At 42.2% G+C, this 18,907-nt stretch overlaps 2 protein-coding genes across 4 annotated transcripts in view; one reads left to right on the top strand and one right to left on the bottom strand.

The window, feature by feature from the left end:
• The first annotated feature begins 565 nt into the window (after positions 1-565).
• On the top strand, positions 566-8,649 carry LOC118426374. The gene is made up of 7 exons (XM_035835714.1): positions 566-852; positions 4,276-4,356; positions 5,397-5,444; positions 5,634-5,692; positions 6,151-6,229; positions 6,546-6,674; positions 8,280-8,649. The coding sequence occupies exons 1-7, from the start codon at positions 724-726 to the stop codon at positions 8,517-8,519; spliced, it is 765 nt and encodes a 254-aa protein (XP_035691607.1). The 5' UTR covers positions 566-723; the 3' UTR covers positions 8,520-8,649.
• A 500-nt stretch (positions 8,650-9,149) lies between these two features.
• Positions 9,150-18,907, bottom strand: part of LOC118426373 (sarcoplasmic/endoplasmic reticulum calcium ATPase 1-like) — a 59,128-nt gene continuing 49,370 nt past the window's right edge. For 2 of the 3 annotated variants that reach the window (XM_035835712.1, XM_035835711.1), the window contains exons 18-22: positions 18,244-18,415; positions 17,617-17,802; positions 17,105-17,207; positions 16,574-16,840; positions 13,260-14,224 (exon numbers count right to left, since the gene is read on the bottom strand). In XM_035835712.1, the coding sequence (XP_035691605.1) occupies positions 13,958-14,224; positions 16,574-16,840; positions 17,105-17,207; positions 17,617-17,802; positions 18,244-18,415 (995 nt within the window). In that variant the 3' untranslated portion in view covers positions 13,260-13,957. Of the gene's footprint in view, positions 10,189-13,259; positions 14,225-16,573; positions 16,841-17,104; positions 17,208-17,616; positions 17,803-18,243; positions 18,416-18,907 lie in introns of those variants that run through there. The other variant, XM_035835713.1, reaches the window with a different exon arrangement.

Genomic DNA, 18,907 nt, shown 5'->3' on the forward strand with positions numbered 1-18,907 from the left:
GATCGAAGAGATTTGCAAAATCAAAATGACTGCCAGTGGAGTAAGCTGGCCGTTTATTACTAAGCTTGCCACGTAGACTATGTTATTTACTAGTGAGCATAGAAAAACATACAGTAGTTCACTATTCGTGTGTCCCCGTGTGTAGGGACTCACCATCACTGATCGAAATCTCTGGTTGATTTTCAGTGGGACGTGTAGCGCGAGGTCACCTTTATCCGTGGGGTAACTTATATCCATTGTATTTAGAAACAGTGTCTTTAGGGATATCAATTGATTTGAAATATGTTCAAAGTATCTGTGCAGTCTCTTACAAGTTATTTCTACATCATGATCTTGTCGTTAACCAACCAGTTAGCACAACCCAGATGGAATACGCGTTGCGCAACATTACTAAGTAAACGATAAAAAAAGTCCGCAATTTACCGGTACCAAAAGATAGTATCAAAACTGGCCAAGAAAGTAAGTATAGCCGGCCAAAGGGAGGCAGCCGATTGATATTCATTAAGAAAAGGGGCACGTTCCCTCCCGATGACGTAAATATCCCACCTCGCGCCCCTCGATGGTTACTGACCCGTCCCCAATACAGGATGACGCCGGCCTGTATGGGAGCACCTCACAGGTAACAGTCTTACAGCTGACGTGGGGTGAGATCTTCGAGCTCGGCTGACAGGGGATAAGACACTTTAAGACAAGACAGGGGACATCCTCCCTCTTCAAGACATCATGGCGCAGAAGAGAGGCTTCTTCTGTCTTCTCCTGCTCCTTGTATCGGTGCTGTGTGCAGCGGGACATGCTCAGGATCAAGAAGACGAGAAGGAATGGTTCACCAAGAATTTCTGCGACGACGGCAAGGTAATGAATGAACATGTTGCTTTATTGTGACGCCAAAAACGCGACCTACAGTGGTGTCTAGCTTTACGTTAGTTCAGAACAATGTTTTCTCCACTACACCGTCTGCTTGTACAATAGACATTGCATCAAGTCAAAATATTTTTGTGTTTATGTCTAGTCTTTATGTCCATGCCTTCACCGTGCGTAAGTAGGATTGTATCACCTTTGTAAGAGCGACGCAGTTCAGAGGTGTATTATCAATGGATATCTGCTATGTTGCTTAAATCAATGAAGATTTAATAATAAGATAGAACATAAGGTTGAACTCAGGATGATATTTTGACAAGATGCCACGCGTACAACCTTTAGATGCCTCACCGCTAGTCTGTCAAAATATTGCAGAATCAATCCAGATTTGTCCGACTGTCACACCTTTCCGTAAACCTTGGCATGGAGCGAATTGCAGTATCCAAATCTCAGAGGGTCCATATCTCAATGGGGCCTGGTATAGGGAGCTGTAAAGTTACGAGTATTCGGTCTCCAAATCCATGGCCCTTTCCTACATTATGCATGATTGCGATATGGCCCGTTGGCGACGGAAAGAAAAATACGGTTCAATCGATCATCACCTAGCCTCTATAGCAGGCTCTTTGGGTTCAGGCTCTCTTTTTGCTCATAGTACACTTTTGCTGGCCATTTCTTACCCCGAGGGGCCAGTAATCAGCGACGGTCGGCAATCAGCGACCCAGTATAAAAAGAAACGGCCAGTAAAGGCGTATTATGAGCAAAAAAGAACCCAAGAGAGCCTGCTATGGAGGCTATCATCACCGCGTTTTCCCCGATCCACGACCTTCCAGCGTTGTAGCGTACATTGTAATGTTACAATAATGCCCGGTTCCTGAGTCAATACAGGTAACATCTGCTGATCTATGTATTCGCTTGATGTTTATATCGTGCTTTTTACGCATTGAGCAACGTGTCCATCACAGTACAAGCGACCCAGTACGAAAAGAAATAGCAAGCAAAAGCGTATTATGAACAAACAAAAAAAGACTAAAAAGGCCCAGAGAGCCTGCTATTGAGGCTACCCATTATTGTAATGTCATTTTCCATAGCTTCATTTGATTTTAATTGATAGACTCAGGTCATGGCATGTTATCTACCATAGGCACTTGGCGAGTTCAGAATCAGTACTACTCTAGTCATCATATGCAGTTTGTGTACATACATACGTACACACATATATAAATAAACTTTACCCGTATATCCGCAAATATAAACCATCATATCCTGTTTCAGTTATCACCAGTCGCGTACGGTTTGCTGTTCATTGATTGGCTATTGTAGATTACTACCGTACGTTACAGTTCTATTTTAAATCAGTGCGGGGAAATTCAGTTTGAACAGTTTGTGTTCTTCCTTGAGATGCTCCCTTCCTTTAGTCGAATAGCTACATGCTTTCTTTAGTTTTTTCTAAGAACACTGACTCTCATAAGGGACAGTCATGGAAAAGTGAAACATTTCCATTAGATGTTGTTAACGTTACCCACAAATCACATATGTCATGATTCCACCGCCCAGACAAGCATTCCACCTCCCGTGATTTCCCTGTGGATTATCACAAAGCTCACACGAACTCTTCACCTTTTTTCTGGGGCAGTGTGCTACGCCGCGTTTAATTAACATTAACGTTACATGTCATTCAATGAATGAATGAATGACCTTTATTGTACATTTGTGCTCAAACAAGCTAAGTACAGGTCGTAGCGCTAGTGATAAGGTACAATTACTAGACTGACTACGATGGCCATTACAGGGAGAATTTTGCTACCAGAGGAGTTAGTCGGCCGGAGGGAAACCATGAATCTAAGCGTGGACCAATTTCCCGATTTTTTTGCCGAATTCTACGATCCTCGTACGCTTCGTCGCGTTAGATGTAACGTTATATGCTACTTGGCCAGTGCTTAAATGTTGATTATGGTGTGGCTTTCCATAGCATTTCACATTCATCCCACTTTAGGCCAAACGGAAAAAAACGTTTGCAAGTTTTTTTCATAAATCATATAAAGAAATTGCAAAATAAGCAATATCAATTGACGTCATCTGAGTTAGCGCCGAATGACAGCCGCTTCAAACCCTTGCGATTTAGCCCCGCCTATTGTAAACTCTTCTGCTGCCAAGAGAGAGTACTAAGTAGTCGGCCCACTCAATAACAAAATAACAAATAAAATAAGCAAATATGTGCCGTGAACTCAGAAGAAGATGTCGGAATACTTATGAGCGACGTCTTCAATTTCAAAGGACAAGGACAAGACGTGAAAGGACACAAATTTAGTGATAACGTTATGTACTGTGTGTTCTATCATTTGTTCACCTTCATGGCCAATTTCATTATGAAGGAAACTTTCTCCCAACTTTTTTTCTGGGTTCACGAGATATCATCCATATCCATATAATCAAGGAGGTTAAATAACCACAGTATGGCCTGATAGGTCAATGGATGACGTACACTGATAGTGTGAGTGGCATCTTTGATTGATGTTAGGGTAATCCACAAGCAACTCACGTACCGTTACCACCCGCAATTCAATCAGAGGCGTTTAATGAATTCCGAGAATCAGGTGACGTCTGGGGTTCTCTCCCCAACATTCGTTGTCGGGCCATGAACGAAAGTATGCTTTTATTGTAACGTGAAAAGAAGTTATAGCATAGCTTTTTTTTAGTATAGTGGAGGGGCTGGCAAAAATAACCCGAACCAACGCGTTGCGCTTTCATGAAAATGGGTTCATGATGTCAAAGTACTTTTATATTTTTCCTTTGTTGTGAAGTGGCAAAACGACTGTTGTTTTGATCATAGCCCATTCACAAGTTTTTGCAGACAATATATAAATGCCGACTGTCCACTTGGCACAATAATCTGTGAATTTTCATTAATCTTAGCAAAACTAACCAAGAAAATAGGGAAGAAACACACTACATTTCAAAAGTAGCATAATGGAGCCGGGCTAGGAGTGTGGTGGAGGGCCTCCGTTATTCCATCCTCTGGGGAGGTCTCTGAATATCGCTGTTTTGTGACAGGTTCCCTGATCAGGTTAGCCAGCTCGTGTGGTGATCATCTGAAAGACTGAATCATCTGAGGTTTTAAATCTGTGATCTTTATTCAGTCTGTCCCTTTCACCACATGTTTTTCTGTGGATAAGAGTGACTGTCTTGTTTACATTTATTTATGGGGCATTAGACAAAAAGCATATTTGCTTATATAAGTCTTTTGCTGAAGGTAACATAAAATAACAAATAACAGTTTAAATCAACAAAGGGGACTAATAAATACAATGCCAACATATAACAGAGGTTGACATAAGAATAAAGTCAAACATCGTAACATAAAAATGACAGTAATAATAACGGAGGAAACTAATTTGCAGTTTTGTCTGTCCTTTTCAGCACATGTTGGAGGTAGACTGGGACGGCTCTGACATTGAGTACACCTGTCCGGGAATGACGTGGCCTGACCTCTCCAAAAAGGTAAGTCTGATATCTTCATCTGACGTTCCACTGATACATCCCTGTCTATCACGTTTCGTTACAAATTCCTCAGGGTAAAACGGTGGATATCAGGGTTCAAACCCTAGCAGGGGCGTCCTCTAGCGAAATTTGTCCGCAACGTAATACTGTGAAGATGAAGGTATTGTTTTCACATTTTATTTTCAGCATATCTACTTGTGCCACAAGGAGTTTAGCTGGCCAAGGAGGTTCAACCTCCTTGAGATGGACAAGGAGTATTCTAAGCAACCTCTCAGAACACTCCTTGGTCAGCCAAACCTCTTATGCCATCAGTAGATCTGCCTGGAGATTGTTTTCGGTGTGTTCGTTTGTTTGTTTGTTTGTTTGTGCTGCTGAGTGTCGGTAGGTATTCTAATACACTGTCAAAAGAAAGACAGGGCGTGAGTTGTAAGACGGTGTTCGCCTGTGGATTCACTTTATGATACAGTCTGTGGTGATATACACAAAAAGGAAGCAATCTGATTCAACACAATATGACCTGTCCATGGTGCTGAATGCCATCTACGCACATTACCAGTAAATGTAGACCTGCTCCTCTGGCATTTCTGCCTAATCTATCAGACCTGGATATTTGCTTTCATTGTCAAACCTTGGATAAGTTAACGTTAAGTAAAAAAAAATATGTTCACAGTGAAGGCCAGACCTGTGGAAGATACAGGACGTAGAGTTCAGAGGTGATAGAACTTGTCGTTAATCTGACATGACAGACTGCCCAGGTCATGGGGTCAGTGGAAGAGGCTATTACTTCACGGGGAGGTGTTGCTTTTCGTCTGTTTGTCTGTGTTTTAGGGGTTATGTATTTCCCATATGCCAGTTATGTTAAACTTAGAGTGACCAATGGACACGTGTGATGTTTATCAAAATCTCATTTGCATAATTAATGAACTGCTATTACTAGTAATCAAGGCATACGAGAAGCTCTTTAGGAGGCAAAAGCTCTTCGAACTCTTGTTAACGTTGTTTTGATTGATTGAAAGTGTAACTGTTGAATTCACCAACAGGAAGTTGACGTCCCTCCAATCGAAGAATGCGACGAAGTGAAGGATAAGGTACGGACTATAGCAAGACGTGCACTTAAACATATTCATTGCTCTTCTATGGAGATTCCACGTAGAGCCCCTTTCTTATGTGTCCTTTTTCAGTAAGGTAATGTGTATGTTTAGTAGGTGAGATGATAACTTTTAAGTACAGCCACGTCGCATTCATTTTTATGCTGAAATGAACATCTTGTGTATCAGGCGTGGCACTCCTGCATGGTGGATGGGCCTATTGTCTACCCAGACACAATACCGACAAGGTAGGATACTAGTATTGTATATGTCTTAACAGCCCCTTTGTACCTTTGTAAATTTTGTATCAAGTGTTAACAAGAACATGCTGAGTAAGACTGTACAATACAGAACTCACCAAGAGAATTGAAAGTATGTTTCCTTTTGTCTTTACTGTGATGTACGTTGAAGTATGCTGTGACGAGTGTGCCTTGATACGGATATCATGTAAAGGTGCAGTCACACGAGTGTACATATACGAAGTCGTATTGTCATTCTTATGATAACCAATCGTACGCACAATAACGCACCTTATACGCATCTCAATGGTTCTTTGTCAGCTTTAGGTACACATGCATGCGCACAGTACACCAGTGATACCTATGAGGTGCGTATTGTGCATACGACTGCGTATGAAAAATGCGGACCCCGTACGGACTTCATGAATATACTCGTGTGACTGAATCACACCGTTCTGTATCTACAGTGGAATGCATCGTCCTGTCGCGCCTGCGTACGGCGAGTACAGCTACATCCCGCCGCAGAGATGGGTGCACGCTCTGGAGGTCAGACATCATATTTATCAACATAACTACCTGCTATTGAATCATGAAAACGTACTGTATAGATCTTGTCTCATTTCAAGCAGAGGTATAGACAGATAAAATGAAAGCTGGGAAGCAAACAAAACTTCTCGACCAGCGAACTCGTTTGGCATGTTATCTGTCTACATTTTTCCAATTTCTATTATTTTTCCAACGACTTGTGGAGCCTGGTAGAGACTAAGACCTCCATACGGACCTCATACGGACTTGAATACTAGTATATGCGCACGTGGGACCCCACCTTAAGGAAGCTAAGCGACCATCCCGTTCCTTTCAGCACGGTGCGGCGGTGTTCCTGTACCACCCGTGTGCCAGTCCTGCGCAGGTGGAGAAGCTGAAACGACTGGCTCGCGGCTGTCTCAGGCGTCACATCATCACTCCTTACAGGAAGCTCGAACAGACCAGGGTCGGTATTTCGTGTTAGTAGACATTTGCCCCCCCCCCCCTCCTTCCGATTGCCCATAACAATTATATGGCCCATTGGCCGTCAAATTTTAGGTGGACCCGTGGTAGAGAAGTTGCAACTCACACACTGACGAGCGCACAGTCAGAATGATTTGATATTGTTTGATTTGAAAAGATAGAAGCACAAATGTCTACAATTACAAGTGGCTGAAGCAAATAAACGTTTTCCTCCTAATATAGACTGATCCCAAAGCCCTATCTCGTAGGATAGTAAGTAACTAAAACTCCGCTGTCTGGGGCTGTAACTGGGCCCCTCTCTGCTGAGGCCAGCTGGATGTTGGGCGGGCTGCTATAATCGATATCTAATCAGGCTACTCTAAGGAGTGCAAAATAAGAACTTAAAAATGCAAACATTTGACGGACATGCAGAGACTCTCTCATTGGTCGTACTGCTAACTCTCAACGTATTACTTCCTTGTATCGCGATCGTTTCATTGCCCTGGCGTAATGGTATTTCATCCAGTTAGATAGAAACTGCGTCAGGTACATGGTACATGTAAAGTACCTGGGGGCGATTCTATGGTATGGTATGGGTGCCATCCTAGGTAGTTTACTGTACCTACTGACCATGGTCAAAGCCTCATGGGCACCTTTACGGAACATGTCGTAACTGCTTGCCCGAAGCAGCCCTAGAAAAACTCATGACGATGGTTACTATGAATTTGACATACAGACACAACTGTGACCTTCATCGGAATGTTAAACGTCGGCAATTTTACCCTGACCTATAATTAACTTCTCGAGACGGCGGTGTCAGAATGGTAGCCATGGAATGTGTTTACACAACGGCCACGATCAAGTAGAGATCGTGACATCCTATTCATAGTTCTGATGTTCCGACATATCGGACTGTCAGTGACTATTTTTGGGCAGTCGTTGCGGCAGCTCTAGTTCTATATTCGGAAATAAAGTGGCACCAGAGACACATATCGACATACTGTCGTCCAAGTCAAAACGGTACATGTAATAGTATAGTAATATAATACGTTGTCACCTACCTTTGTCGAAAGGCTTGGACGTTATGAGGGCATACGTACGTTAGGTTGAAAATTGCGCCGACACAATTGTGATGCCGCACATCATCCTCATGCCCATCGCTTCTCAAAATAATCGTCATTAGCACATAGACATAGTTAAGTGAGGATTTGACAGGGACAGTTGAAAGATATGCAGATGTGTGTACCAATAAAATCTTGAGCCGTTCAGCTTCGGATTATACCATTATACAGTAACTTGTTTTAAAAAGCGTCATTGACTGAGCGAATCTCGTGTACCGTGGTAACCTCATGGGTCTGATTTTTCAGTACCATTTTTGTTCGGACATGACTTCTTTGTTTAGGTTCACCGGTTTGAGTTTCTGCGATTACCCTTTCCAATACTGTATGTTCCTTTGTTTTGGCAAATGCCAGCGTAGCGTTGTTCTTGATGATGTATTAGGTTTACCGGTGTGAGTTTGTGTTATCATCTTTTCCGGCGTGTACTGTATATGTTCCGTTTTTTCTGCAAATGCCTACGTGACTTTCTTGTTCTTGACGATGTCTTTCAGCCTTTAGCCATCGTGACTTGGGGCTGTAAGCTGCAGATGCCGTTCGTGGATGGTACGGCCGTGAAGTTTGTCCGGGAGCACGCCCTCCGAGCGCCGGAGCGCCGCATGTGGATGGACGGCCACTACAAGGAGAAGCTGCTCGTACCGTCAGACGTGGTCCCGGGCTCCGACATCAACGATGACCAGCTCTGTGTGGACTTAGTCCTTGAGCAAATAGATGGTGATCTGGACTTCTCTTGATGTATGACAGTAGGCGTACTGTATCCAGTTCTTGTCAGAGCTTTTAACCACCTTGGTGAGAGAGACAACTTGACATCCTGTAGCTAGCTCCAAGGGGAAAGAAAAACATCTCCAGACATTTGATGGTCAACATGTCTCCTTGCGTTTTTCTTGTTTTTTCTTGGCGTATTTCATTGACAAGTATGTTTGCCTTGTTCTCATGACCTCCGGTAGTTTCGACGGCTTCTAATACCACTGCACCATATTTGTATAGCATATTCTTGTCCGTGAACCTTCGATTGACCAACGAAGGTTGGGCAGCAGAACAAGAAAATTAGGTTTGGTCTAAACTATACCAGTACAATGTACACCCAAGGAACGGTACCTGGTTCCTTAACGGGTATGTGTGTGTGCATGAAACCAGTTAGGGAGCGAGGGAGATGTTTTGTGTAGGGAATGTGTAGAATGCTTTCCGTCAAGCACAGTACACATAAGAATGGAGTAGGTAACACCAACATGTGTAAAGAGTTGAAACCAACACGGACGCTACTACACCAGATTCACAGCAACACTCACTCATCCAACCAACATTCTCAACCCATCACAACGCTACCGGACCTCTCATGGACATAAGGGATCAGTTTGACCGGCTTAAAACCACACAAGAAGATTTTATTGCTCTCATTTTTTGTACATCTGTAACATTAGAATACTCCACAAGGAGGATGGAAACACCAAAGTCAGATCGAATATATGAAAAACAGAACGAACTTATCTTGTAACTTTCCCATATGGCTTCTGCATGTATGCCTAGGAAGTACAAAATGAGGTATATCTCTTACATTACGGCAAGCCCACGATTCTTTCGCTCTTCTTTTATTATATCACCATGCTTCGTTTCCAAGGATAATTATTATTCCACTTTTTTTGTTGTATTAAATGCAGTCCGAGCTACACTAAAGCAAAGTTACAGTTGCTAAGTTTGCCACACATGAGAGTCAGGATAAATAGCGACTTTTTTTTCCATTGCAATTTCAACTATACAATTTGACTACGGCTACTGACTTTATTGCACAGAACTAGGCATTATGTGTCGGGAGGATCTAAGTTTTCAGACTTATTACTCGTCTGTGTTCTAACAACTGCTTCCACCGTTCACACCGGTACTTTAAAATCGTCTCACCAGTCTCTACACGTTTCACTGTAAAATCGCACGTTTTTTCCTCCATTCAATCCATATTGCCTAAGTTCTTTGACTATCTATATTTCATTCAACACAAAGAACCTGCAGGTAAAAAACACTGTACAAAACCTGTTGCATAACTTCTGCTTTTCTTACAAGTTTGCCATGTTTATATCTCTTCTTACCGCCGAATTCAAAGGCAGCAAAATTATTGCATTTTTTTCCACGTGTCGTCTGCTTCAAATGTTGGCCCTGTCAAGATTTGCCAAAATCCAACTTCGCAGTCTTAGCTAACGAAAATATATCTTCGTAAAACTGTCAAATTTTGCTAAAAAGTCTGTTGATTTCTCTTTCTTTAAAAGGTGATCGTCAATCAATCAATCAGCTGCCTATGTATACAGGCGGAGCAGCAAGTTATTGGGTTGTAATATTTAGTTCGTGATGAACACGGTAGAATCCCTCGCAGCAAGCGGCCTACCATTTAGTGCACCTTATCCGCCCTGGCAACTGTGGGGAGGAAAGAAACATGGTGGTTACAGTGACGTCGACCACTCCACAATAAGGGCCTGGCTGGTTCCTGAGATGGTTTGCTCCGCCGGAAGGATAGAAGGGGATGAAATGGAAGGGCCCAAAGTAGACCTCTACCAGGCAGGTGAGCATGCTCAAAAGGAAGGTACGGCCATGCTGATGTGATTATATGGATGTCATCTTCTGGGCATCGTAAAACTGATGTGAGCGTGCAAAAAAACAACAGGTTTTGCTAATAAAAATTGCCTTTCTTGTGAAATCAAAGTAGGGTTGATCAAATGAACGAACACACAGAACATAGCGGTCCAAACAGCTGGAACCATCAACCCACCAGCTAATGAATTAAAAAAACAAATTCTTTATCATTGTCCTTTCATATATTCTTTAATTTGGGAAGACTTTGCTCTGTTTTCCATCTATTATGCAACTCAAGGTGTATGCATGCTATTCTACAGCTTTTTGTAAGATTACCAATAATCTATGGTCCAGAAATTTGGTAATGGGACAAAAAGAGTGTATGAGCATATAGAGGACATCCATATAATCAAGTCAGTGTGGACAAAGAAGAAATCAAAATAAACTCAAAGTAGCTCCGTGCAAGGAAGTGACAGCAGGATTGGTTCCACAAAGCTACACCTAGATCATACATGTACCACACGTCAGGATTGGTCCATGAATCCCGGCTGCACTTAGTGAGAAAATGGATGTACATCAAAGACAACCTAAGTTGGAAGCACATGCAAAATGACCAAAGATAAAAACCGAATAAAAAAGCTGATGGCATGCGGAACTCAGCCAGCTTATTGTGGAACAGAAAATAATAACAATAATTGAAAAATGTAAACAAATACAAAATGATAAAATCAATATTGACTGATAAAGTTGGAAAGTTCGAGCTTGGAGATGGTACTGTTGCAGATGCTCAATATGGCCCTTATTTCAGTAGGGTATTTGGAACTGTAGCTTTGACTACAGTGATAGCTAGGTTCATGGAAAGAACAACATCATCATAAGCCACAGAAACAAATGTGCTGTTTTTATAATCCTACGTTTACGTTTACCTGTCCTCAGTAGTCTTACACTTCTTCCGACTGCAAGGTAAGAAATGCTACGATGACAGAAGTTTAAAAATCAAATAATAATCCATGCTTGCACCAAGCATTTGGATGTTTAGTATTAAAGGTAGAATTCTACTGCAATAAATGATTGGTGGAGTTTATATACTTTCACATCTGTCCATCCACACATGTAGCCGGAATGGTGGTTATCAAGGAAAGTCAGCTAGGGGCAAAGGCCACAACTATGTGTAAAGTGTACACAAAAATGGACATACTCTGAGGGGGTATCTACAAATGTAGAGAGTCACATCTAACAAAACATGGACTGATGGCAGCGAGGAAGATGTTTTATGTAGCCCGGTATCCTTCCCTATTCAGATCTGTGAGCCCTATCCAGGACCCGATTATGTGATGTTTTCTGGATAGGGCGCACAGTTGAATACAGAAAGATATTGTTGGAACTTGACAAGGATTGTACAATCAGGTTTAAAAAAGATTTCTTTGCCAGGGTGCTGCTTTGCTTTCTTGCATGGGTGATTCATTCTTAGAATGGAAAGTTACTTCTGCAAATAAGTTCTTGATTTTTGATATTACTAACTAGCAATTTACAACGATGAATTTATAGTTATACCAAACAAGCCCCTTTGCTTAAACCTTTAACGCTTGTAGAAATAAGGTTATAGTGCTGCTTTTTGAGGACGAATTAGTGAAATGTGTTAAGCCGATGTGTAATTATTTTCCTCATGTGAGGCGTTTTCACAATGTGTGACCAAACTCTGATACTCAGGAATCTTTAGGATTTATCCAACATTGTGGTTTTACACACATTAATTAGATTTTACTTCTGTTTTTTTTCTTGTTACGTGGGCTAGGCAGTAGAACTGGTGGTTTAATTCAAGTCACAGCATTCACCTGTGGCATTCCAAGGATAGAGCGTGTGCATGGCGGAGGGAAAAGCAGTGAACAACGCTGCTGCTGTTTGACACATGTCTACAGGGGTGCCAGGCAGGAGTTAACGGTGAAGCACATCACACCACACTGGCATTTCTCCATTCAACAGACATGCGTCTACTAGAAGTACTCGCTCAACATCATCAACAACGCACTGCCTGGGTGCAGGGTTAGGGAGACAGGCGAGCAGTGGTTGTGTAGTATGCAGAAACCAACACGGCTGTGTAGAAACCAGGGGGAAGATATCAGTGGCCACAAGAGCTTCATGTGAGACCCAAACTTCACTGATGTAATTTCAGCTCTTGGCTCTGACAATCTTCCCCCTGCTTGAAACACAGGCTTGAGCAAAGCACTTAGTAAAGTCATTTATCTTTAGGGTTAATGCGGCATCAAGAAGTTAAGGTAGGCAGGCAGAGTTAAGAGAAAGGTGAGGTTTGTGGTTAGGGAAAGTGCAATGTGGTGCATGTTGTGTACCCCTGAATGTTTCTGTTGTAAGGTGAAATCAAATGTTCAACATCACAGTTTCTTCTGTAGCTTTTTAAATAGCCTTCAGAAGACTGCAGCATGTCAAATTGCATTTCAAAGTTGTTTCTTTTTAATGTTCAGAAATTTGAACCCAACAGTTTGAATGTTTTGCGTCATCAGGCGTGCAACATCATAAATTCTTCTGTAGCGTTCAGAAGACTGTAGTTAAATTGCATTTGCAACTTTGTTTTCCTTTTTGTTCAGAAAACTGATCCAAACATTTTTAATGTTTTGCATCATCAGGCGTGCAACATCACAAATTCTTCAGAATACTGTACAAAAATTGCATTTTAAAGTAGTTCTTTTTTCTTTTCTTTTTGTTCAGGAACTTGAACCCAACAGTTGCACTGTTTGTGTTTGTTTGTGCATGCGTGACAAGGCAAGGGCAGAGCAAGGTTAGACATGTCAGACACAAAGCACCACCTCACACTTCATGCTCCACACGACAGGCACCATCACAACGTCCCGCAAAACCACATCTCAAATGGGAGAGAAAACACTGCAACTACTAGAAGGTTGGGATGGATTGTTGCGTTACAACATGCACTTTATTTCCATAAAAATGCACCATAATATGCATATGTACAACCAGGGAGCGATGATGTAGTATTTAACAATGTCAATGGCAGACCCATGCCTACCTTTGAAATCATCCTCGGTAGCTAGTAGTGGGTGGTTACAAAGTTCGTTAGTCCAGCACGTTTGCATGCACGGCATTGTTCATCAAACACCAGTCGCTGCTACCTTATCACCCATCACCACTACATCTACTCTTACCATTATCATTACTTAACTCTAAAAATTGAGAAAAAACAGAACAATTAGAACGCTACAACAGCGGTATTTAGCTAAGAATTTCCAGCGGTAGAAAAACTGAACATTTCTAATCCCCAAACGCTAGTCCCAGCACGAAAAAGTTACACATTAAACAATTTAAATCTCATTATGACTACAGATCCAATAGTTTACATACAGATTTTCAAGTAATACAGCAGATAAAGTATTTTCCCCTGATTTGTTTTGGAAAACTTGTTGAACACATAAAATAATTTTGGAATGGGCAGTTCAAACCACCTGTAACCATCTGAAAATTGCACATACGGACGGTCAACAATAACTTAACACCACCCTTTCCCCTTACACACTGAGGTCCATGTTAAAAATATGTGCACTAAGATTTTGGAATGTTCCCCCTTTTTATATGGAATGTTCTTTTATGAAGACAGATGTTCTAGAAGTCGAGTCAACGACAGGGTGTGAGGTGGCATGTAGATGATAGCTATAAAAGACCCAATGACAGCAAAGTACCAGAGAAACTCGGACTTAGGCTCTACTTTATATTTCTTAGCATCTGGGTCTTTACCATCGATGAAGTTGCGAGCGATGTATTTCATGACTTCGTCCAGTAGAATGACAGGAGTGGATATCTTCAGCACGGCGAACCACTCCTCACCGTTCAGCGGAGCGACCTGGAACACAGTCTGCGGGGCGGAACACACAGGGAAAAAAAGAGTTATTCACAAGTTTCCACAATCAAAACTGTGCTAGCCTGGATGTCAGACTGTTTCCAGGGCCTACTCACAGGTTTCCATAAGTTTTCACAATCTCAACTGCACTAGCCTGGCTGCCAGACTGTTTCCAGGGCCTACTCACAGTCACAAGTTTCCATATTTTCACAATCTTAACTGTAGTGGCCTGGATGTCAGACTGTTTCCAGGGCCTACTCACAAGTTTCCACAATCTTAACTGGGCTAGCCTGGATGTCAGACTGTTTCCAGGGCCTACTCACAAGTTTCCACAATCTAAACTGCTCTAGCCTGGATGCCAGACTGTTTCCAGGGCCTATACAGCTTAACTCCTTGGCTCTAGGGCCAACATAACCCCAAGGAAATTCAAAAGCAGGCCCCCCGAGTTTGACCCTGAGATTGGGCTGGAGTTTGGTATCCAGGCTAAAACTATGCATGAGCTGCAAGTTGTTTTGTGAGCAATAATAATGTAGGTCAAAGCAGGCCATGAGACAGAAACAAAACATGGCTGGACCTGTGCTAGACAAGAACTGTTTGCAAGATAGGGGCCTTCACCTATGACACATTACCCACAGTGCTTCTTGCTGATGATGAGCATATGCAGCTTAGACTCACTGTGAATAGGCATATAGTCAAACCTTTCTATAGTGGTCACCAAAATAAGATTAAAGGTCACAAGAGACATGTGACCACTGTAGAAAGGATTCTTCATACTCAGGGGCAATGGGAAAATAATCTAGAGAAGAGGCCATCAAAAATTGGCCACAGTGAAGTCACTAGTACAGGTTTGACTGTAATCCTGCGGTCAGAGATAGGTACTTACAACAAACTTGCTGTTGTTGTTGTTGTTGTTATTCTGGCTTGCAAATTGTTATGGGATTGGGCATGGACCACAGACAGACAACAAAGGTACCACGACATGTACAAAGCATTACAAACATCGACATATGATTTCTGAGGGAAGCACCACATGCATGCACCAAAACAGCAAAGTCCAACTATATGTATTAGTGGTCACACTTACCAGTATATCCATGCAATCAACTAGTCTAAGTCAGCAATAGAATTAGTTGTTGTGTGCTACATGCATATTTGTTGGCCACCAAAGGTTAGAAACACAAAAATATAAAAATGGTGAAACAAAAAAAATTATCAAGTAAAGCATCCAACATTCATCATGCAATTGTTGTGCAATTAATTACAAACACCATTTCCAACAAAATAATGTTGTCGAGTGCAACATTTCGAAAGGTTAATTATCATTTCACAATTAGTATCATCTGAAAACATTGATGAATGCATCTCTTCAGCAAAATCCTTTGACTGTCATTTAGGCAACACCAATCTAATTTGTTGCTTTTCGAATTTTTTTCAGAAAAAACTTGTGCCTACAGGTAAAAAAAAAAATGTTTTTTGGAGGTGTGGCTAATTTGTTTGTTTTTTCAAATTGGGAAAAATAGGACAGGAGAATCCGAGCAGCAACAAATAAAATTGGTGTGGCCTTACATGCATACGATAAGTACATGCAGCAAATGCACCTGTTCAAAGTTATCAACCTGTTTCAAAGTTATCAAAAAGAGATGCTGAAAACAGTTTGAATTTTACCACAAAATGTAATTTTTCCGACTCCAACCACAAATTTGTTTCCTTTTACGGGGACTTAACCTCTGTTAAAGGGCTTATAACTTAGTCTGATTGGTATAGTGAAGGCGGGGACTTTACCTAGAATTACCTAGGATTCCTGTCACCGCACTTGCATTCTGACCTCTGTGAAAGGGCTAATACAACCTCCTTCGTCTGATTGGCATAACGAAGGTGGCACACTGAGGTGTACTTACGGACTTTTCTTTCACAGGGACTTTACCTTTGACACACTACATTGTACCTAGAATTCCTGTCACCACACTTGCATTCTGACCTCTGTGAAAGGGCTAATACAACCTCCTTCGTCTGATTGGCATAACGAAGGTGGCACACTGAGGTGTACTTACGGACTTTTCTTTCACAGGGACTTTACCTTTGACACACTACATTGTACCTAGAATTCCTGTCACCACACTTGCATTCTGACCTCTGTGAAAGGGCTAATACAACCTCCTTCGTCTGATTGGCATAACGAAGGTGGCACACTGAGGTGTACTTACGGACTTTTCTTTCACAGGGACTTTACCTTTGACACACTACATTGTACCTAGAATTCCTGTCACCCCACTTGCATTCTGACCTCTTTGAAAGGGCGAACTATAACCTCCTTCGTCTGATTGATTGGCATAACGAACGCGGCGTATAACGAGGTGTACTTACGGACATGACATCCACGTAGAGCACCACGAAGTGGAGGAACATGGACAGGCAGATGGCACCCAGCAGCCAGAAGTTCAGCCATGGAGGCATCAGGATCAGAGACTGGTTCTCGCTCAGGCTGTTCAGGGCATTGCACATCTCCACGGTAACCAGCACAGACAGGGCCATGGACATGGGGTGGGGGTCCTCGAAGATCTCGCAGTCGAAGCCCTCTCCAAACTCTTCCTCGAACTCCTCAGCGCTCGGGTGGCAATGCAGATGGTGGGTCTGTGGGGAGTAGTGGTCGTTAATGGTAAAAATTTCATTTATTAACAAATTGTTTTTTTTTTGCCACATTTTTCTCTGCAGAAACATGGCACGTCTGCTGTATCATACAGATACAGGGAAAGAGAGACTACCAGTACTGGTACTTACCAGCTGGAAGTACAAAATGTAGGAAGGTTGCAGCTTTTTCTTTTTATTCGTTTAAAAGTAAGGCAACATGGAACAACATTAAACAGACGGACAGAAAGACAGACTAGCTGTACTTACCAGCTGGAAGTAGGACAGTTGCGGGCCGTCTTCGTAGAACATGAACCACCAGGCGGCAGCACCGACAGTGGAGGCACCGACGTACAGACCAACAGCGATGTACCTTGATACAAACACATCAAAACATTCTGTCAGTATTTTGAACAAAGGTGAGCCAAAAGAAGACAGCAAAATTTATTTAAAAGTTACAGGTCTTAAAATCCCTCTTTACAACTGTAACTGATTTACCAGAGATTTGAATCAACATAGATTGTGACGTATTTGAAAGTGATACTTGTACAATCATGAGAAGGGCATCTACATGTACATTGGGACTGCACCCCTCTTTTGGAGGACATAAAATATAAAATGAGAATCCCATGTTTGAGGAGGTTCCTCAAGCATAGTTAAGAGGAAGGGATAGCAAACCCTCCCTTTAAAAATATATTTGTATACCCTTATTCAGAAACAGCAAGAAAACATGCTGAACTCTGTGCCACAAGTAAACAACAACACATTTGCTCTCTCTATACCTGAAGAACAGCCATCCGCTGATGAGGCTCTCCTTGGGGTTCCGGGGAGGCTTGTCCATGATGTCCAGGTCGGGCGGGTTGAAGCCCAGGGCGGTGGCGGGCAGCCCGTCAGTCACCAGGTTCACCCACAGCAGCTGCACGGGGATCAGGGCCTCAGGCATGCCGGTCGCAGCGGTCATGAAGATACTGGGGAGATAACATAGTAGAATTTTAGTGAATAAAGTTAGTAAGGTAGGTGTTCCATGCCAAATCTGGAGGAGAGAGGCCGCCGCAGTGTCCCTGTTCAAGTTGATGCTATACCCTTGCCACCCACTGCACAATCTAGTAACCCTCCTAACTCCAAGAAGTTAAATCTTAAGTTCATGGTCCCAAAGGCCAGGACAAAGCACCTACAGAACTCTTTCGTACACTGTACCATTGAACAAGTCGGTGTAAAAGCCTTGGCCACTCTTCTATATTTCCTTGCCTCATCAATGTTTTTGTGGTATTTTTTTAATTGATTGAAAATTTGTAACAAACTACAATAATCTAGGGTGTGAAAAATATTGTTTTTCCCCTAAATAGGTGCAATAAAGGGGCTTATTGTTTACAGGTATGTAAAACAAGTGAAAACACAGCAGAACTCACCAGACCACCTCTCCGATGTTGGAGGAGATGAGGTAACGGATGAACTGCTTCATGTTGTTGTAGATGGCGCGGCCCTCCTCCACGGCAGACACAATGGAGGAGAAGTTGTCGTCAGCAAGCACCATTTCAGATGCAGACTTGGCCACAGCGGTGCCGGATCCCATGGCAATACCTGGTCACAGTTTTAACAAAATGATTAAAATCCTTCCTAAACCTTAGTGTATTGGGGCAGTGTGCATCACTGTTTTTACTGCCCTGGGTTTAGACAACAATATGTAAATATCTATGCCAAAAATAAATGTTTTGTATCATCAACGTTTCAGAGATTTAGGCTTATTCTAAAGTGGTGGTTATTTGAGCACAGTTTCTAGTTCTCTATTCTTTTCCTCATTACCATTGCATCAGTCCAATACCTTGCTACAGGGGCAGAGAAAAAGACTAGAGCTATCTGCACACATCACAGAACGTGTTATACAGTAGAAGCCGCTTAATTGCATGCAATTTGCCAGTGAATTTCGTGCAATTATCCGACTGGTGCAATAATGCGAAGTTATCTAGCTGAACCGCACTGTATTGGATTTGGGGTTTCTGTGCAGTTAACAGAAGTGTGCGTTAATCCAATGTGCAATCAAGTGGCTTTTACTGTACATGTATTCTTTCTACA

Source organism: Branchiostoma floridae, chromosome 11 (assembly GCF_000003815.2).
Source record: "Branchiostoma floridae strain S238N-H82 chromosome 11, Bfl_VNyyK, whole genome shotgun sequence".
In the NCBI taxonomy this organism is placed as follows: domain Eukaryota; kingdom Metazoa; phylum Chordata; class Leptocardii; order Amphioxiformes; family Branchiostomatidae; genus Branchiostoma; species Branchiostoma floridae.

Coding starts and splice junctions, on each gene's coding strand:
- LOC118426374 (XM_035835714.1), top strand. CDS start 724: ATGGCGCAGAAGAGAGGCTTCTTCTGTCTTCTCCTGCTCCTTGTATCG. Junction 6,230..6,545: donor GATGGGTGCACGCTCTGGAG/GTCAGACATCAT, acceptor CGTTCCTTTCAG/CACGGTGCGGCGGTGTTCCT. Junction 6,675..8,279: donor GGAAGCTCGAACAGACCAGG/GTCGGTATTTCG, acceptor GATGTCTTTCAG/CCTTTAGCCATCGTGACTTG.